General features: G+C 39.7%; 1 protein-coding gene and 2 long non-coding RNA genes across 14 annotated transcripts; 1 reads left to right on the top strand and 2 right to left on the bottom strand.

Moving 5' to 3' along the window:
- Positions 1-2,961: 2,961 nt before the first annotated feature.
- Positions 2,962-4,454, bottom strand: LOC104421737. 2 transcript variants are annotated; one of them, XR_721063.3, is made up of 3 exons: positions 4,073-4,454; positions 3,793-3,925; positions 2,962-3,685 (listed from the first exon to the last, which is right to left on the bottom strand). It is a non-coding gene; the product is annotated as an uncharacterized LOC104421737 (long non-coding RNA). The 2 variants fall into 2 exon arrangements; XR_721064.3 differs by having other exon boundaries at positions 3,793-3,868.
- On the top strand, positions 3,104-13,097 carry LOC104421739 (transcriptional activator DEMETER). Its single transcript, XM_010033804.3, has 19 exons — positions 3,104-3,739; positions 4,449-6,188; positions 6,277-6,627; positions 7,172-7,262; positions 7,353-8,778; positions 8,914-8,993; positions 9,213-9,297; positions 9,400-9,491; positions 9,568-9,636; positions 9,751-9,787; positions 9,867-9,949; positions 10,328-10,756; positions 11,110-11,146; positions 11,253-11,310; positions 11,470-11,609; positions 11,743-11,808; positions 11,933-12,047; positions 12,133-12,171; positions 12,533-13,097. The coding sequence occupies exons 1-19, from the start codon at positions 3,130-3,132 to the stop codon at positions 12,631-12,633; spliced, it is 5,649 nt and encodes a 1,882-aa protein (XP_010032106.2). The 5' UTR covers positions 3,104-3,129; the 3' UTR covers positions 12,634-13,097.
- Positions 9,376-21,653, bottom strand: LOC104421740. 11 transcript variants are annotated; one of them, XR_005547026.1, is made up of 12 exons: positions 21,443-21,653; positions 21,169-21,356; positions 19,038-19,200; positions 17,606-17,880; positions 17,011-17,136; positions 15,912-15,990; positions 14,436-14,542; positions 12,113-12,218; positions 11,920-12,026; positions 11,666-11,747; positions 10,315-11,355; positions 9,377-9,508 (listed from the first exon to the last, which is right to left on the bottom strand). It is a non-coding gene; the product is annotated as an uncharacterized LOC104421740 (long non-coding RNA). The 11 variants fall into 11 exon arrangements; XR_005547027.1 differs by having other exon boundaries at positions 10,315-11,345; XR_005547024.1 differs by having other exon boundaries at positions 9,376-9,505; positions 10,315-11,747.
- Positions 21,654-21,892: the final 239 nt, after the last annotated feature.

Here is a 21,892-nt window from a genome sequence, read left to right as displayed (position 1 = left end):
CCTGTTGCGTTCGACCACTTCAGATTTTCAACTGCTACATGGATGGGAGGTATTTTTGAATCGATTAACACAAGTGTAGGGTATCAGTGAGACAAAAACAAAATTCAATGTATCAATGTCCCAAGGGAAAAAAAACACTATTGGTTGTTTAACTCCATTTGTTTTGCGAAAAATAAATGATTTTGAAAATATTCTCATTAAAATGATTATCTTATCTTTTATAAAAATGAATAAATAAAAATGTTTTCATCTTCCACAAAAATAATTAACATATTTTATTATCGATGATGAAAATATTTTCGATTGACTAATTATATCATTTAATTTTTAAAAAATTAAATCCTTCATTTTTCGGGAAATAAACAGACTCTTTGTAAGATTGTCCCCTTTTCTTTCCCAAATATTTCTTGTTTCGACTCAAACCCACCCGACCCCGCCGACAGGTGGCACTAGGGTCCGGCCGCAGTCATGCAAAGCGCGACGTAGTCACCTCCACCTCGTAGAACGCAAAAAATATTTCCGTGCATGAAGATCGTGAGGACGCCCCCTTTTCACATAATTAATTAGTTGTTCTCTTTAAATTCTCTTTTCCTTTTCCTCTTTCTGCTGCAATTTCTTAAAATATCTTCATTGGCTCCTTTATCAAAAAAGAAAAATCATTTCTTTAAAAAAAAAAAAAAAAAGGTCTTTTATTCAAAGTCCGCTAAAGCGACCAAAAACAAAAGGTCGCTCAGCCATTGGCCGAATCTGGTGCTTCGGACAAGGCGGAAACGACGGCAGGAACACGCGTTGCACGAAAAACACCCCCCGGTCGTCATGATTTTACGGAAATACCCCTCGAGCGGCCAAAACGCAAGCGTTTTTTTCTCTAAGAGAGGGGCCCTTTGGCATTTACTTTTTACTAGCTTTAAAAGGACCATATCTCCCAACACACCAACAGAGAGACATAAAAGAACAAAAAAAGCTTGCCCACGGACGTTACTTTGTCATATATAGGCACTTTCACATTCATGTATGTTAAGTTCTCCAAAAAAAAAAAAAAAAGTACCCCTTTAATTACAAGAAAAAAGAAAAAAAGAAATTACCCACAATTTATTTTTTGTTTATTTATTTGATTTTTCATTTTTTCGTGCTAATTGTTACCATACGACCTAACTTCCATAAAAGGGAGAATGAACCGGGGAGCCCCCTTTCTTGCTGTGCAAAGCATTCATCAAAAGGTATTTGTCCAATTGGAGATTTTAGGTGGGGGAGGCATTGGCGTTCTGCCTCTCGTGTTGTTTGGCCAGCATATGGGCTACATTGCCGTCCTGATGTAAATGGGAAGATCCCGCATTTAATGTCGCACCCCCAAAAAGAAATGTGTGAGTATTTACTGGTCCAAAATATGACGTACTAGGATAGGTGGCCAAATTGATTTTAATGGACCACGCTCGCCATGAGTTCGTGACGAATTCGATGAGGTTATGATTCCTCTTTTTTAAATGGGAGTATGAATATAAGCAGAGGTACCCAATAGTATGATTTCAAACTAATATTTGGATTAGGTGAAAAATAATACTTTCATTAAAAAAAAATTGTACTTCACAAAAAATTTGCAAGAAAATATAAGAGTTCTTTTTTAGTGCTTGCAAGCAAAGCTTTTTCTTAGGAGCTAAGCATATTTGGGCAAAACTTTGGCCGTATTACAAAAAGTAGTAGATTAATACTTGGAAAGAATTTGCACAAAGGGAAATTATCAAAATTTCTTAGTATAGTTATAGCCAAAAAATAATAAACGCAATGACACCAAATGAATGGATAGAATCATACGGAATCGCTCACATAAATAGTGAGTCACCTCACGGTGGGATGTCTGTGCCATGACTGTATATCAGCTGATAAGAACTACCCAAATTAACGAGTCAATCGCCTTTTTTTTTTTTTTTGGTATATATATATTTTTTTGGGGATTTTTTTTTTTTTTTTTTTTTTTTTTTTGGGAGAGGGCCAGAGCAGGTCTATTATGGTGCATGAAGGTTGGGTGGTTCTTTTTTTCTTTTTTTTCTTTTTTTTTCTTACCGTCAGGAAACTTGCCTACAGCCAGAAAGGTAATTTTCAGATTTTGTAAGTCATTAACTGGTTGGTGTGCCCAGTCTGAAGATACCAAAGGTGCCCCCATTAGCCATCTCTCTCTCCTCTTATATAAAAATTGCATTTCTTTTCTATATATTTCTCTAATCTATTTGGACTATTCTCTCTTCTCTCTCTTCTCTCCTCTTCTCTCTCTCTTCTCTCTCTCTAGCTTGTTTACCGCGGCGAAGACTCACTGGGCTGCTCCCGGGCGTTGATTCGTTCCTGAAGCACCCACCGCCCGGCGCCGGCCGTCCAAGGCACGACCAGATCGGTGAGCTGAGCTCGAAATTGAATCCCATTCCCGTCTCCTCCTAATTCCCCTTGAATTTACTTCGGACATTTGACCGTGTGCACTGGCTGCTGTTTTCTCTTCATTCCTTGCTCTTGTTTCTTCATTCATTTCGCTCCGTTCCCCCCCGTATCTCTGAAGATTCCGAGGAGATTTCCTTCCCGTTTTCCCGCTGTTTCGTGGATATCGATTTCTGGCATTCAGGAGCTAATCAATTCGTTCCAATTTCTGCTGATTCAGGAGTTTCATCATTTTCTCAGATACTTGCTGGTTTTTTCTGCAATCTGTTTCCATTTCTGTCTTGTGCTTTTACCGTCTTTTAAGAGCTGGGGATCGTTAGCTGGATTTAGTTGTTGAGGAATATCTGGGTAGTCCATTAATGTTGCAAGAGATGATGTGCAATTTTGGTTTAATCAGGTGAGGAGGCTTCTCTAACAGCTGACAATTTCACTGGGTGCACGGCACTTTGGGTGGAGGTCGCGGTTCAGCAAGAATTTGATAGCAGAATTTCGGAAGCACGGTGAATTGAGGAAATGTGGTAGGAAAAAAAGATCAGGTTTTAGAGCAAAACACTAGGATTCTGGGGAATTTGCATTTTTCTTTTCTTTTCTTTTTTTTCCCCTTTTGGTAGCCGCATTTGGCCACCAGTAGAAAATAAAGATATTTGAGATTTCCAGCCAACTGGAAAAGGAATTGTACAAGGGATTGAATAACGAGAAGGCCAGATGAACTCCGGGTGGAATTTGGGCGGTGAGTTCCCAATGCCGCAAGGAGGGGACTTTGAGATTGGCAATTGGGAAGTACACACCCCACAGAGACCAATCCCAGTAAGATCCCGTGTGACTCCGATTGATCAAATCGAGAGCCTGCAGGGCAGAACGAATTACCCTGTATTTACTGGCCTGCCCCATGGCCAAGGTTATATGCAGGAGCTGCCTCACTGTAATGGTGGGTCAGTCCAAAATCTCAACTTTAGAGCACCAGCGGAGGAGATTCAGAGCTACCTCAGGTATGACGTAGATTTAGCCCGGACAAACCAGCTGATCAATCGGATTGCTGGACAATCAACGCCTATCTTCGATATGGATCAAAATGATTGGAATAGTGGACCAATAATGAGTTTGCTGGGACTCGACGCTTATGCTTTTGATCCATCAGTTGAAGGAGCCTCAAGCAGTGGTGCCAACGGGGTTCACAGACCTTGGTCTTCTAATTACCAGCTGATTTCCAGCAGCGGTGGAGATTTCACCACAAATGACTTGATTGGCAGTCAGATGAATGCTGCAAGCACAAGTGTATTCAGAAGAGATTACACACCTACTCAGACAACCAAATGTAAGTATGAAGATTGTTTTGGATTCTTTCTCAGTAACACAACTAAAGATTACCAATTGTCAGTGCTGTAGATTTTCCTCCCAGATTGAAAATGCTAAATTTTTTGAGGTATTTCATCAGGATATGCTTCTGTAGAGAAACATATAAATCACTCCACCAAGATAGTTACTACAACGAATGCAATGTCTGAAATACATCAAGAAATACAGAATAGATCATTCTAAAACAAGTTATTATTTTAAAATAAGGTCAAGACACCATGTGCGATGACCAAAAAAATAGCTCTAGACCAAATATGCAGGCTACTGGTAGGAGTACAAAAAGAATCCTTACCTTCATAAATCAACTGAAACCAAATAAAATTGCATCCTCTGGACTGAGTAGCCTCCTCCCCACAGTAGAGTTTCCGCTGGCTATGCATCCTTGGTGCCAACATATACGACTGTCCTTTTTTTCTGTTTTATGCTATGCTACCTCAGAATTTGTAAACAAGAATTGGGTGACAATGAAAATTTTGAAGTTGTGTATGCTATGTCGCTGCAGACATAGTGAAATACCATAAGAGGTTCATTTAGCCGACTTAGTAGGATAAAGTTTGGTTGCTGTCTTTCTTGTTTGTGCCTAGTATTTATGAGCTTAAGAATATCACTCCTTCAAAAGAATTCCACTGTGCATCCACGAACACTGAAGATTGAACTGTCTTTTACAGATGAATTCCCTTTGCCTTCGCGACCGACCTATGATCTGAACTCCACTCCACCAGAAGTCAGTTCCCCACCAAGCATGACTAACTTATTGTTTGCGCCAGCAACACCGTATCAAGACAACCAGCTTTCTGCGTTACTTGAATCCTCACCATACGAAAGCACAATCCAAGAGAAGGACAAGCAGGGAAAGTTGTTTTCGTTGACAAGTGAAACAAACCATTCAGACGAACTCTTGGAGAATATTGTGGAATCTTTCAAGCAGAAAAAGGATGCCATCGTAGAAAGCAACCAAGGCATTGACCTTAATACAACACCGCAGCAGAAAACACCCAAGCGAAAAAAGCACAGACCAAAGGTGATTAGAGAAAAGCCAAACAGGACTAAAAAACCTGAAGCTCAGCTAAAACCAAAGGGAAATGAGAATCCATCTGGAAAGCGGAAGTACGTACGCAAGAAAGGCCTGAAAGAAACAGCAAGTCAACAGGCAGATGCTGCACAGGAGACCGCAGTTGGCAATGATGGAACTGCTGTAAAGTCCTGCCGGAGAACTTTGAATTTTGACTTAGAAAAGACATCTGAGGCAAGCACAGTACCTGGACCAGAGGAGTCGAGGAATATGGAGGGTTCTCGCTTGCCTGTAGATTCACAAGCCTCAGAACTCAGCAGGAGAGTAAACATTCGATCAGGAATAACATCAGCTCAGCAGATAGGTCACAGATCAACCATGATAAATCAACCGGAAAATGTGAGTTTGCACAGAATAAATCAAAGGCCCACTGCATTTTTTCCAGTGCTACAAAGGCTGGCGACGTGCTCACCAGCCAGAACAGACCAACTGGAACATAGAATAGCCACTCAAGCAAACATGGATACAGCCATTGGCATTGCTTGCCAGATGGGTTCAAAAGATGGACAGCGTCTCAAGGAGCAGCAATTTGTATTTGCAGAACCAAGAGAAGTGAACATTCCAGGGCTTCACAACCTTGAGATGTCTAGGCAAGCAGTGCCTCAATCAGCACCATTAACTTTTTCCAACTCTAGTGAGGCAAGGGGATTAAAGAGGGTTTATCATCAAAACAACGAGCAGACATATCTTCCTCGTGCAAATTCAATGCCCCCATGGCTGCAACAAATGGTCCAGACCGGTGAATTCAGCAGAAGTAGCATTCTCAGTTCAGCGTACTCAGAGACCCACAAAAGGAAGAAAGAAGAGAAAACATTTGATATTAACAGTCTCTCATCTTGTGTTCCAGCAGTCTTAGATTCTTCAAGCCCAGTGCATGCAGGTGTATATGGTCAAGCCACATGTAGAAGACCATTACAGATGATCGATGAGATGTTGAACCCCTGTATTGCTTCAGGAAGCATTTTCCACAATGAAAAAGACAGGCCACAGAAACTTACCAGTGGATGGAATCTTCCCTCTCACACTTGGGGTAATGTTCCGAGAAAGCATCAAATTTCAGCTGAACAGCATTCTCATGTAGAGAGAGAGGAGGAAACCAGCATATTGCAAGTGAAAGACATGCCCAAACCAGCTTGTCAGGAGTATCATCAAAGCCAAAAAGCTCCAGAACATACTGTTACACCAGTAAAGAAAGGAAGACCAAAAAAGCAGCAGGCAAATCCTTTAGCAAAGAAGACTGCAGCTCCCACCAAGCAGAGTCCTTCCACAGAGAAGTTCCAGAAAAAGCAGAAGGATCCACGCCATGAAAATCAACGAACTGGTACAGTGACAAGAGGTATTTCCTGGAACCCTAACTGTAATTGCTTGCAAGGCCAGTATATTTTGCTAGAGTCCATCATTATCAGTCTCTTCATGCTATTCAGGTCCAAGCTCATCTATGGGAAATGACCTCAACGCTCTTGATGAGATCATATACATATTGGAGGTGCTCAGTCTCAATGGAGAAGGCAGCAAACTGAAGGAAGCAGAGCAAAATGCAATTGTACCCTATACTGGAGCTGGCATGATTGTTCCCTATGAAGGCAGGAAACGCAAACCACGGCCAAAAGTAGACCTTGACCCAGAAACTAACAGGGTATGGAATCTTCTCATGGGTAAGGAAGGAAGTGGACTTGAAGAAAATCACAAGAACAAGGAAAAATGGTGGGAAGAAGAGAGGGAAGTGTTCCATGGACGGGCAAATTCATTCATCGCCAGAATGCATCTCGTTCAAGGTAAGTGCTTTGCACAGTTTCTGTATATTCTTGATTCTTTGCACAAATGTTAAAAGGCACTTCTAGTTGCACCACAGCAGAAAGACCACTGCTGCTGCTGTAATCTTCTTGCCAATCATTATGAGACATCCCCATATCATCTGATCAATTTTGAGATAGAACAAAAAGCATTACATAGATTACATTTCACCCAGCAAAATCTTTTTAAAACAAAGAGCATGAAATATACGCCAATCATTTATAAAACCCTGAAGTATCTCAACCTCTCAAAGTTGATATGCAAAGATCAAAATTACCATCTTGGTAAAAAAGCATGCATCATGGACCAGGCATTTATGTTCAGAACTAAAGAACAAGCGAGTCCTGCAGAAATCAATTTTGCATTGGAGTATCAGTCATATACAAAGTCTCCATATTTCAGAAGTCCCTTTCATCATAGTTTTCCCCTAATTATTGCCCATCAACTAAAATGAACAAAAGACCAATTGACAGACCAAATAACCGCATTAAGATCTACTTAGCATGCCTATATTACCTCTCACAGGTGACAGACGCTTTTCTCGATGGAAAGGATCAGTTGTTGACTCGGTGATTGGAGTATTCCTGACTCAGAATGTCTCTGATCATCTTTCAAGGTAAGTAAAATTTTTAGGACAATTCCAAACAATTGCCAACAGAACACACCAGTAAAACTGACCATGTCTCTGATTTTGTCGACAATGCAGCTCTGCCTTCATGTCAATGGCTGCACGGTTTCCAGTGAAGTCAACTTGCCTTGGAAGTGGTTATAGCAAGGATAACACAAACATATTCTCCAAGGAACCAGAAATAATCATGTTGAGCCCAACCGACACCATCAGTTTGCATGCAAAAAGGCACCCAATCTCCAGCCAAAATTCAGTGACTGACATTGAATCAACAGTGTCTTGGCAAGCCGCAGAAATTCCAGGGACAGAAACCATGAACTTGTTAGGGGGACAAACTCATAGCTTGGAGGAGGAAGTTCTCTCTTCCCAAGAATCTTTTGATTGCTCAATCAATGAAAGCATTGGAGGAATCAGATCCTATTCGGGCTCCAATTCTGAATCAGAAGATTTGGTCATTGGCCACAGACCTGAAGAAATTCGTCGTTCAATGTTCGACTCTTCTTTCCAGAAGGATAAAGCCCTTTTCCGGGATCCATTCACCCACCAAAGCAGGAGCACATTGGGATCTGGGGATCAACAATCAAAAGATAATGCAGACAACCACCAAAACTCAGTATCCAATGCTACCAATAGCATTAACAGGTCTTCATCGTACACTCAGCTGATAAATTCGGTTGCTCAGCCTGCGCATTTTCCACCAGTTGCTTTCATTCCACAGCACCTGCAAATTAATCCAGATTCCAGAATATCGAGAGTAGAGGATGACATGCTTGGTGATGAAAGCATATGTTCATGGCCAACAGCATCTAAATTCAGCACTGCAGAACCAGCAAATCATATAGCCAAACTGATGGAGCAACAGGAGGAAAGTCAACATATATACGCAGTCAACCACCAATCGTCACTACGCACTCAAGAAATACCGATCATGAGCTGTCACACATCTTTGGGTTCAAATTATGCATGCCCTCAGAGTCCCAACTCTGGCCCTGATCCCACAATTAGCCAACCTTCTTGCATCTCCCATCAACATGCAGATGAGAAGATCTTTCACTTGGAGGGTAGTTTGGCTACAAAAGTGGATACTCCTGGGGAATCATTTTCTGGAAAGCATTGTGATAACGTGCAGAATCTGTTACTGAGTCCTCAGCAAGTTACTGATGTTAGGGACGGAATCTCAACAGTTGTTAATCAAAGCCATTTGGAAAATAAAGCTGCCAAGACGCATATTGAGGAGCAGTTGTCTTCATCTGCTAAGCCACATAAGGAGACAAATCATGAGCCAGTAAAAACAAAAAGAGGAAAGGCTAAGATTGGGAAGAGTGATGAAATTGATTGGGATATTTTAAGGAGAGACGTGCAACCTAATGGAATAAGAAAAGAAAGAAGCAGAGATGCGATGGACTCGCTGGATTATGAAGCAATAAGGCAAGCCAGTGTTAGTGAGATATCAAATTGTATTAAAGAAAGAGGGATGAACAACATGCTAGCAGAAAGAATTAAGGTACTTCCATCAAACTCAACGGCACATGGATTTTAAGAGTAGCATACATGATATCCTCTTTAAGAAAAAAGAAAAGGCCAAAAAGAATAGGAAGAATGTTAAGCGAATGGTATTTGACAATGGCACATTTTGCAGGGATTCCTCAACCGCTTGGTCCAAGAACATGGAAGCACTGACCTTGAATGGTTGAGAGATGTCTCACCTGACAAAGCAAAGTAAGCAATCTAATATATTGCTAATGTAACAGCATGAGCATTGTAATCAGACCTCACATTTAGCATCTGACACATTCATACCCAACCCACATACATATTCACGTCAAGCTGCAATATCACACAGCACGTGTGCACTGCAGACCAAAAAGGTTTCACACAAATATGCAGCATGAAACTGGCCATAAGCGTTATCTGGCACCTACATATGTCAAATTGCAGGGACTTCCTACTGAGCATAAGAGGGCTGGGACTGAAAAGTGTAGAATGCGTGAGGCTTTTAACACTTCATCATCTCGCCTTTCCAGTAAGAGTTACTACATGAAACTACTTCCTATATAACCTTAGTGAAAAGATGGAAATTAAAAAATTAAGGGTGACTTTTGGCTTTGTTTATCATCTTCCGCAGGTGGACACCAATGTAGGACGTATAGCAGTTCGACTTGGATGGGTGCCTCTTCAACCACTGCCAGAGTCACTGCAATTGCACCTCTTGGAACTGTAAATCCTTTGGCCTACTATCATAAGAAAAGCTTCAGATTATTCATATATTTAACAATGACAATTAAATCATCAGGTACCCAGTGCTGGAGACAATTCAGAAATATCTGTGGCCAAGATTGTGCAAGCTTGATCAACGAACACTGTACCAGACTTTCTACCTTTAACTTCTTAAAGTTCCTAGCATGTTATCCTCAGATACGTTAGTGTATCTTATTAACTCCAAGTTCTAACGGCTGTCATTCATGTGTCATTACAGCTATGAGCTACATTACCAGCTAATCACATTTGGAAAGGTACTTTGGATAAACTCTCTGTATTGCCATGAGATTAATCAGATGAATTTTGATGTTTCTCATATTTGATTGTAAGCAGGTTTTCTGCACCAAGAGTAAACCAAATTGTAATGCTTGTCCAATGAGAGGAGAGTGCAGGCACTTCGCTAGTGCTTTTGCAAGGTTTGCTGCTTATCATCTCTACCATGCAACATTTATGGTACCATTAAGCCAGAAAATAAGCATAACAAGCTACTTATCAAACTCTTGAAAGTAGAGAAAATCCTCAAAGGATACTAGATACCACGCCTAAATATTAAAGAATCTATGACATCTATTATCAAGCCTTACAGTCCAACAAGTTTGGCAACTAACTCACACAACTCAACTATACATAGTCGCTAGATGCAACTATTTAAGGGGAAAAGACATACACAGCGTGAGAATGAGAGTGACAGTGATCACAGGACAAGATAGAATATATAACAAAAGCTTAAGCTAACATTTCACTGTTTCAAAGGGATGTCATCATAAAACTAAAGACACACCTGTCCTTTGTAGTGCGAGACTTGCCCTTCCAGCACCAGAAGAGAAGAATCTTGTTTCTTCAACAGTTCCTTTGGCTGAAAGCAAGCCCCCAACAGTCATCAATCTCATGTCCCTACCTCCACCCTACTCACATGAAGAAGCGTTTCAAGTTCGTAATTGTGAACCCATCATTGAAGAGCCAGCCACTCCAGAGGAAGAGCGTGCAGTAGCATTGGAAAGTGACATTGAGGATGCATTGAAGGATGGTGATGAAGAAATCCCCACCATCAAATTGAATATCCAAGAGTTCACTGAAAACCTTCAGCAATTTATGCAAGCGAACAACATGGAACTCCAGGAAGCTGATATGTCCAAGGCCTTAGTTGCTCTGAATCCAGAAGCTGCTTCTATTCCAGCTCGAAAACTCAAGAATGTGAGCAGACTACGGACGGAGCACCAAGTGTAAGTCAAATTCTTCTCAATGTACTATTAAAAAGCATGGGACAAAATCTTATTTATGATTGTAAAGACTCTTATAACCATACTTAATCATGATGCATGAGATATATATTGTGAACAAGTGGGAAATAATGGCTACTGGAAGATGGAACATTAGAACTTATAACTACCTGCATTTGAATAAAGACTCTTATCCCAAAGTCTCAAAACTTGTTCGATTTACTGGAACAAAGAGGAACTACCAAACTTTATCGAAGAATCCTCTGATGAAAAGACACATTTATCTTCTCTTCTAAGTTCTTTGCTGGGTTCTTTCCACGAAAACCTCTAAGGTTCACTGCCTTTATATGTTGCAGATACGAACTTCCTGATGATCATCCTCTCCTACAAGGGGTTTGTTTCCTGTTTTTTGAGAAAACTTCTCTCTGTGACTTTATATAGACTATAAATATATGCATACAAGGCATCACTTCTGACTAGCAACTCTATATATCGACAGCTGGAAAAGAGAGAACTGGATGACCCAAGCCCTTACCTTCTCGCTATATGGACACCAGGTAAGTGTACAGCTTTAAGCAAAACAATGAGTTATCTGCATGTGACTGCCCATTACCATAGAAATTAGGCCACATGAAATAGACTAAATGCAAGTCATTCTTCCTGAGAAGTTGATTGTTCTATCTTAAATCTTACAATTCCAAGATAACACACGACAGGTGAAACTGCCAACTCAGTCCAACAATCTCAAGAAGGTTGTGAACATCAAAAGACAGGAAACCTGTGTGAGGAGAAGACATGCTTTTCATGCAATAGTATTCGAGAAGAAAATTCACAAACTGTCAGAGGGACACTTCTGGTGAGATAATACATTCCTTCCAACGTTTTTAGCATGAGATAATACATTTTTCTGACCTTATTAGCTCTTCCTATAAGCAAGATGCAATGTGTGGAAAAGGTAATTTGCTGACATTCAAGCAATGCATTTATAGATACCCTGCAGAACAGCAATGAGAGGAAGCTTCCCATTAAATGGAACATACTTCCAAGTAAATGAGGTAAATAAGCTCCGCATCCTGTACTTATTCAAGACAATTAAATGAAAAAGCAGCTAGTTTTCAATAGTATATCATAGATTTCAATCCTATCAGCAGTAATAAAATGGATACCTTCATCATGCAGATGTTCGCAGATCATGAATCAAGCATCAATCCAATATGTGTTCCTAGAGATTCTATTTGGAGTTTGAGAAGACGGACCGTATACTTTGGAACTTCTGTTACGACAATATTCAAAGGTAAACAAAGATTACCAAAACCCATTTTTGCACTTTCAACAGCAACAAGAAAGAATGTTTCTTACCGAGCAATTATGTCTTCTAGGCCTGTCCACTGAGGAAATTCAATATTGCTTCTGGAGAGGTAAGTAATGATTCCATCAATATCATCATCATCGATTTCCTGTTCACCTGCAAAAGTAAAATTCTGTTTTAAAAAAAAAAAATGCTTTATTAGAATAATAAGATACAATAGGAGGTGCCATCTAAAAATAATGAGGATTCCCTTTGTCATTGCAACAAACTAGGTCTACCCTGTACTTGTCTATATGTGGGAAGAAGACAGCGATTCAAAAGAAGAAACCCATACTTCAGATATAATACGACAAAAGTGACAGAAAATGTTAAAAAGACAATTATGGTTCCAATCAATTTCCTCACTTGATTGCACCACCATACATCTATTTGATAGAGCCATTTTTTGACAAATGAAAGTTCAAATGCAGGATTTGTTTGTGTCAGAGGGTTTGACCGCAAATTCCGAGCACCTCGACCACTGGTGGCTAGGTTGCACTTCCCCGCAAGCAAGGCCAAGACCAGAAATTGAGAAGAAAAAAAGTAAAAGAAAAGCAAGCAATGAAAGGAGCCCTCTAGCCAACTAACAGGATTTTTTCACAGAAGACAAGATAGCGCTGATAAAGCCAGGAAAAAACAGTATTCTCCTTTACAAAATGCAGCTTTTCTTCATCTAACTGCCAAAGGGTAAGATTTCAAGTTCAATCTTCCTTTAACGGGAGAGACATGGTCATCACATGGCACAGAGAAGATCTCAACTAACTACCAGAGAATAACCAGTGCAGTGTAGCCTGTACATATAATTGCTGTCATTTATTCATTCTTGCTCACAAATGAGCCATTCTTCAAGAGCTAGCTCTGTCAATTGTGAAAGCAATTATATTGTGACATGGGAAAAGTATGGTGTATCACCATAGACAGTGCTGGGACGGTTCATAAAAATTCATCATTATATGTCATGAAAGTATCAATGCAATGACAAAACAGCTTTCAACAGGTCATGCAGCGTTAAGTAGCTCCAAACCTTCAAATAATCTCCAATACATATTCCATGTGCCACCTATTAAGCGCATTTACATTTCCTTATATGGAGCTTTGAAATGAGCAAGCCTAGATGACTTTCCATTTCCATTTCTTCTTGACAATGGCGAAAGTAATTCTTATTTTTCTTAGACTGGTGCAAATAAAGGAAATTTCACGAGCCATTTATAATTTAATCCCAAAGTTGTCATCACTGGTTATTTCCATGATATTAATTACAATGGTACAGATTTCCCGGAGTAGTTGATACGGGTTGCTAACCATCCAAAATTCACACCGACCTGTTTCTTAAACAAAAGCGCACGTTCTTAAAGCATCAGTCGATCGCAACCATAATCTTTGTTTGCAACATTTTAATCTATACTCAGAAAACTTTCAAAATGCTTCTTCCCTCCAATTACATCAAGGAAAAGATCAATTATCCAAGGAAAAAATCAACTATCCTCTCTATGTTGTTATCTGTAGCAACTAAACTTCTCATCATATAAGGGTGCTTTTCGTAACGTGTCTGTTCAAAAAATTGTTCCGGGGAACAATTTTTTAATAAAAACGCGTTTGGTAAATTTTGTTCCTCGAATAGAAAAAGAACAAAAACATGTTTAGTAAACTTGTACAATTTTTTTGTTTCTTTTAATTTTTCTTTTTTTCTTTTTCCTTTTTTCTTCCTTTTGGCCGGTCGCCGGCCTCGACCATGGCCGGCGACCGATCGACCAACAAGGGCCGGCGGCCTCGCCCAGCCATGGCGAGGCTAACCTCGCACCGGGCTGGCGAGGCTCGGCCTCACCGGCCGGCGCAAGGTCGGCTGAGCTTGGCCTCGCCGGGGGCCGGTGACGGTCCGGCGAGGTCGCCGGCCCTCAACAGCCAGTCGCCAGCCAAGGCCGAGGCCGGCGATCGGCCAAAGAAAAAAGAAGAAGAAATGAAAGAGAAGAAAAAAATAGGAGAGAGAAAAATTGTTTCTCAGAAGTGTTCCGAGAACAAGTTTTTCTTGTTTCTTGTTTCTGTTCCAAATTTGTTCCCCGGAACAAAAAAACAGAAATTGTTTTCATGACTAGAAAAAATGAACACAAACAAACAGCGCCTAAAGCTTACACCTGATGTACCTTCGGAAGTGATATTTCAACAAAAGTCATGCAAGAAACATGACTAGAATTTGAAATCTCTGTAGCACACGGGCTGTCATTAATTCATAAACAGATCTAACACTATGAATGCAAACTAGAATGATATCCACATTGCTAAGTTATGATGATTTATACATGACTGATTTTCAGCCATAAGGTCAATGGAAGTTACCTGAAGCTCAAGATTGACATACCACCGCATTTTCCATCTCCTGTCTCAACCAGCAAACAATATCGTCAAATGCCGGTTGATAAAAGCACAGCTAGCCAAACTTCTATCTGTTAAAACCATGATGATCTGATGATTTAATTTCGATCCATACTATACAACTATCTAGAAAAAAAAAATCCATAAGCTATTCTTACAGATAAATACTTTCTCATCTTTAGGGTCAAAATTTCTTTAACTGCAATGTCACTGGAAGTGTTAATCATTCTGCTATTATACACCAAGTTAACAATGAGTAGCCCAAACAAACTTCCAGTCAGGTACAAGCAAGGCGACAGCATTCTTTAAAGAAGTACAAAAATTACATAGGACCAACAAACAGTAAGTTCTACTTAAGGATTATACTCCAGTACATGAATCTTCAATTCCAAGCTAGATTGAAAAAAGAGCATGCAGAATAAAAGCAAGAAAGACTGATATCTGAAATCAGTAGACAATTAAAAAAGCAGCTACAATTAAACAACCCCGCAATATCTTTTTACTTGTGCAGAGAAGCCTTGTCTCAATTTATAACCAGATTTATTCAATGACAGAAAAGTTCAGATCACATATGAGGACTATTACGTCTCCAAACTGTTAATCATGATGATTCAGGGCCCACAACAGAGATAAACAAGGTTTTCACAAGAGAGCAACGAGAAATCAGAAACAGCAACTAAATCTTGCATTAACTCTATTAGCTTTTCATATGTAAATTACACAAACTGTTCCGAGATTTTATCCAGGTTAACAACCATTTCCAACATGATCAACATATAAACAGAGACCTCAGAAAAAAAAAAAATATATATATATATACACACATACACACATCAAATCTATATATAGATTCCTCCCATGCCAACATTAATGGAAAACAGAAATAATCTTTGACTCATCTTATGAAACAAATTACCATAGTCACACGAAATACACCGTTACAGTGTTCATGTGACAGGATATCATATTAGTTATATAAAACTTGCTTTTTTGGCCCGTAAAACTCATAGGTAAAAATGCTAAAACTTAGACATCGGAAATAAATCCTAATGCTTTTAAATTTTCTTCCTCACAACTCATCATACTACTTTTAACAATGTTCTCTTCAATATCTGAAAGGAATAAATGGCAAACAGAAACTAAAGAATAGAAGCTAAAGTTACAGAAGTCAAATTACCAAAGTTATACACCAAAAGAACAAAGTTCTTTCAACTATATGACAAATTACCACAGTTTAGCCCAATGTACCAGTGTTCAGTACATGAGAGGTAGGAAGACAATCAGTTCTACTATAATTTGGCAGATCTCCCTCTAATTATACTAAATACAGGATACTTCTTTTGGAAAATACACAAATTACCCTATTGTATTACAAAATATTAAGAATACTACAAGATCAGTTACTCAGAAAATTTTAGATTAGTTCCTCAAGGAATGTACCTTGTTAACGAGTGCCCCCGGGCCACTTGATAACCATACTCAATCAAGACGGGTTTTGATTTCCAACACTCAAAAACACCTATCACAAGGAAGACAGGAACATATGAGCATATGAGATTGTAAAATACAGGATACTTCTTTTGGAAATATACAAATTAACCTATTATAGTATTTTTCTTACCAAAAAAAAAAAAAAACCTATTATGGTACAAAATATTAAGAATCCTACAAGATAACTTCCTCAGAAAATTTAAGATTAGTAAATGGATCTTGTTAATGAGTGGCCCCAGGCCACTTGATAATCACACTTAATAAAGATAGGTTTTGATCACACCTAACACAAGCAAGACCATTAAGTGTAGAAAAGCTTTTTATATTATACATCATGCCACCTTTTTAATATTTTTACTTCTAGATAAATACATATGAGATTGTTGCAATGCTCAACCAAAGTGTAGGAAGCATGAGAACAGAGTGATTTTGCTTGTGATGCGCCAAGGCAGGAACATATTGCACAGGACATGGCAAGTAGTAGTAAACGAGCATACATGTTATACGTTGCATGTAACTGAAATCGTTTGGCTATTGTTATTGAAAGAAACTAATTGCTTTTTCCGATATGCTCATATAATTTTACAGCAACTCTTCATCTAAGAATGAGAACATTGTAATGTGCATTTATTATGTCTTTCAGTGTCAAGTGAATGAAGGACATGCTACAAAAGATTTGGAAGGGAAACATGAAATTGCAAGACAAAAGTAGGACCCCTTGGGCCATATTATTTCCCATATAAAGTAAGCTCCTTAATGACTTTCATGACGATATTGTTCTATATAAAGGAAAATAAGATCTCATGCACTTCAGTTGACCTTGTACTAAAAACTCCTCATCAATAAACTTAGAGCTTATTTGACGGATGTTTATCATCTTTATTACATCCCAAAATGAGCATGATGTTAATGAGAAGTCACTGAAAAGAAAAAAAGAGAAACTGAAGGTTCAATCAACATCATCTTACATGATAAAAAATTTAATCTGTAACCTTGATCGTTTAAAACATGTACTACAGAACAATGTATCAAACTTAGCCTCACCCACCTACTATGTAAGATTCTCCAGACCCCAAGCACTTATCTGCTCTTCCATAGCCTCACCCACATATTACATTGGATCCTCCTCAGCACTTTTCTACTATATCTTCCGCAACCTTGGCTGCTAATCTGCCTAAGTGAAAGAAAAAAAAAATGCGCCCGTAAAACATATTGGTTAAGATTGGGACGGAAACAACCTAAATGTAGAAAAAAATACTAGACATTGGAAGGACACCACCAAAATAGTAAATTGGTTAATTCAAGAGGTTCAGAAAAAGACAATTATAATTGCAACATGTCAAAAGAAAGAGCCTCCTCACACCATAATATTATTACCATGCCATTTACATAAATAACTTGAAGTGACTGGTGAAGAAAACAGGGTGTGGATCTGAAGTTAAAGCCGTCTTAAAGTACGATGGCTTAGATTTAAGCACCCTTTGGATGCTGTTTGCCATTCTGTCAGTCGATAAACATCAAATACATTCATGAAGCTAATGGTCATATATGCTCTGATAAATACTGCGACGAATAGCTATTATATTCCTCATATCTAGTACAGGTGTCTAGTAATCGTCGCAAATTTTTTCCACTATACCTACCAAGGTAATAATACTTGGGTAATCAGTTGCTTGCACCAAATACTTCACTTTGAATCGAAGTCGAGTGTCAAATGCAAGCCACATGAATACATGCCTTCAACATTAAATGACCCCAACAGAAAGTGTATTTCATGCCATCGTTGCTAAAAATTAGCAAAGCATCAGTTGATTCCCGATCCTTGAGCTCATTGACGACTTCCCTGCAAGATACCTTTTCAAAGTATCCAAGATGCATCCATCAGTAGCCCGTTGTGAATAATTAGGAAATTCATCAGCTGGCAAAATCAAAATGCATTAGTTGAAATACCTACTGGACAGTCAAAGTTACAAGCGAGAATTTTAATAAGTCACTATGATAATTTAGGTGCCAGGAAAATGAGAAAATGTGCCATGCATGCAAGTTTATCCAATTATTGTTCGCTGACAAATGGACAATCAGGCTGTGAAGCACATCTGAAGGTTCTTAACATAATAAATGTTCAAGAAGATGATTGGACCTTGAACTAACCTTGCTACCATAAAACAAAAGTAATAGCATACAGCTTAGGAGGCAAAATTTGTTGGTGAATGTTAAGGATTCGCGCTAGAAAAAACTTGGGTTCTTAATTATCATAGGAAATTAGTAGTTATCCTATATACCGCAAAACTAATTAATCAATACTATGGACGATAGAAAGAACACATGTGGCTTTCTTTTGCATTTGTCCACTTGGCCATAATTTATACTCAGCCATACTTAAGTTGCCTTGTCAACCAGCCTAACAAAGAAAGAAGAATCACATTTTGTTCTCAAATTGTATCTTTGACAAGCATGATCACATCACAAATCTAGTCATCTGAGTAAACAAGACAAAGGCAAATACAGAAACAGAAGAACCTTTAGATTAGGTGTCATGAGCAATTAGTTGAATGACAAGGTTATCGGATGCCAACTACTCTTTCCAATGCTACGTTCATACATGTAGGTTAAGTGCTGAACAATGAAATTACATTAAAAGAAGTGAGGGCCATTTTCAAAAGCAGTCGGCCAACCTTGTGTGATAAGAATCGGTGCATTGGTATATCATCATATCACTCTTCAATATAATTGAAAAGCCTATTTAATATTTATCAAGAAAGAAGATATTTGCTTGTGATGTTAATATTTCCACTCTACTCAGTGGAAAAAAATAGTACAAACCATAGAGGCAATAATAGTAGCCAGAAGCCATACAAGAACCATCTTGGCAATGCCAAAATGCAAAAGGTCAACACATCCATTGAAGAAGTGAATGCAGAAGAAACTCATCCATGAGACCAGACAAAAAGCGAATCAAGAAACAGCCTTGTGGGCATCAGAAAAAAAGCTCCTTGATTCCGTAAATACGCTTGCAAACCCTTTCTGACCAAATGCATAGAGAACCACTTCCAATCCTAGAATCCCTTTCCTTACCAAATTTTTGCCAGATAGTCTGTATCATTCAAGTGGCAGACTAAGCAACACGCAACACCATCATGGCATAATCAAAGACCACCAACTGATTCCCTTTTTGGCTATCCGCATGGAATGTGCAGCAATGACTGACAAGCACCTGTACTCCCCTGGACAAGCTAACCTGTCAATATTCGATGATGAAATGTCGATGAAGACAATCTTCAACGCAAAATAATAAAAAATTATATCCATTACTCTTGACCTGAGCTGAATAAAGCTTGAATAGATCATTGCGCTACTTAAGTATAAACAAATAGATATAAATCAACGGACAAGCCTTCCAAGTAAAAATTGGAGCATTTTCATGACCTAGACAAAAGCACTATACATTCTCAATTTCATATGGTTAACTCCGTTCATTCAGTAATAGAATAGCTAAATTGGCTCAATGGTAGTCAGTAACTCCCACAGTCATGCTTAGGAGAATTGCCATTAAATCATAACCCTCTTTTATCTTGTTTTCCTAGCCAAAAGAATTTCAACCTCTCCAAATATCCACAGCCATTAGATCATGAGGAAGTAATCCACCTAGATGGTGTGTTAATCATACAAAACACAAAACTTCCAATGCGTTAGTCATTCTTTGTACCTTTTTAGAACACCTGCTTAGTCAGTTAAGACAAATCACATGCACTTTAAAGATCAGAGATATATTGTATAGGCCATAAGGGACACAGCTATAACCACTATAAACCACAGTGGACCCAATGAGAACCATCTTGCAGCTAAATTACATTGTCTATAACGGCTTAAAAACATTTGGCACCATCTACACAAAGATAAGGTTTTGATTCAGCAGCAACTGTATTTCCCCTCATCGTAAGCCAAAATGGGACCACTCATCTGCACCCTTGACATGTGGGGACAACAGTCAATGCCTAGGACACACGAACAGTGGTTTCAAACTAATATTGGCTGAAAGACTTAACAAAGTGTTTTGTCATTTCCAAATCAACAGGACCTCTTATAATGAAGAAGCAAAGTTGCTGAACTTGGATAATACAGCATTTATTTTCAAAATAGAGCATTTGATTATCTTTCAAAATGCTCAATTGATGAGAATAAACTAGCATCTGACCATTGTTCGCAAAGATAAGCAGTCCTTTCAGAACCTGACGTAGTTTTCCAAAAAGGGTAAGTATTTGCAAATTAAAGACGACTAAACTTTACATCGAGAGTTATTTATCTTTATCCTAGCTATAAGCTTTACGCTAAGCAAAAAAATCCTATAACTTGGTGCAGTGACGCCAGGCTAACAACACTGACAATTGCTTTTTAATGCAAACTACATAAAACTCACATTAAGCACCTTGGTTATAGCACTCATATCATCTAGAACACCTACTAGGAGAACACCAATCCAAGGAACAAGGGCTTGGCCAAATGGAGGTCCACTATTACCAAGATTCAACACACCTTGGATTCTCAGTTACTATCTTTCCCCTCCCCATCAAGCCTATCCAGAGAAAGGGTGAATATTTACCCAAGCCACTAAAGATATATGACAAAAAAGGCATCTGGTCAGGTTAACAAATGACGGCCATAAACATAAGCAAATATCACCAAACCTTGTTAAAGTTAAGTCCTTTATTTCTTTTCAATCGCCAAAACTTAGTTTGATACAACATTCAGGAACTCTAGAAACAACAATCCTTACAAGGGTCTCACACAATCAGAACGCTAGATAACTCGGAAAGACTGGTGCATTGCCTCAGCCAAGCAACTAGTGCCACTGCGGTCAATTAAATCTAACCAAAGAACCCGACGGTTCCGTCGAAGCAAAAAGACACCGTCTTGATGCTCATCTTCCACTGCACTGACACTAGACCACCACGTGATTCATGAACAGCCAATATTACTATCAATCTCTGAACCTCGTTTTCTCCTATTCGAACAAACAAGCATCACACCTCAAAATTTCAGTCAAATTCAAATCAACGATCAGAGCCAGCCCATCGCCACCACACCCAAAAAAAAAAAAAAAACAGAACTGAAAGCTCAACGCGGTTACTTCATCGCGGCACTAACCACCACCGAATGCAAAAAAAGGAAGAAGAAGGAAAAACCGGAGACGAGAAAGTCTCGCTACCACGACGACGCGCTTCTTCCAATCGCCCGATCGCGTCGCGCCTCCGCCTCGAGTCCTCGGGGGCCTCGGCCAAGACAAGCCGACAATGCAAGCGCGGAGGAAAACGCCAGGCGGGAGGGCGCCGATCGAACCGGAAGCCACCGCCTAGCGCTACGAGCCCCGCCCGCGGGCGCGTCGAACTCGATATCCTTCGCCGGAAGAGGAAACGTTAGAAAAAAAAAAAAAAAAAAAAACGGAAGGGGGACGGGAAGGAGAGAGTGAGCTGTGTGTGTACCTGTGCGCGACGAACCGATGCGAAGAGCCGGAGCCAGGAAGAGAGGAATGGGACCGGCGGCGCGGCCGGTGCGGCGGCGGCGGAAGACGGCCGGCGCGGCGGCGGCGGAGGCGTCGCCCCTGCTTTTCGGGGGGGGCGGTGCTGCCGCGGCTGACTTCGCTCCAAAATGTTTCGTATGGTTTTCGCGCTGCCGCCTTTCGATCTTCCTCGCTCCCGCTCTCTCTCTCTCTCTCTCTAAAAAGCCTCGGTGTGATATTTTGCCCCGTTTTCTCTTTTTCGGCCCTGGCGGGAGGGAGGAAAGTGAGGGGCAGTTTCGTAATTGAGGCGGCGCCTTTTCGTCCGCCACGTGTCGCTCCTTCCGGGTTTTGGGATTCAAAAAGATAATGAGCATTAGGCGCGCGCATTACGAGGAAAGCAGCTTTGTTTTTTGTCCGAAATATCTCGTGCAAA

This window comes from Eucalyptus grandis, chromosome 10 (assembly GCF_016545825.1).
Source record: "Eucalyptus grandis isolate ANBG69807.140 chromosome 10, ASM1654582v1, whole genome shotgun sequence".
NCBI lineage: Eukaryota > Viridiplantae > Streptophyta > Magnoliopsida > Myrtales > Myrtaceae > Eucalyptus > Eucalyptus grandis.
Note: the sequence above shows the minus strand (reverse complement) of the source record. Positions and strands in the feature narration are given on the sequence as shown.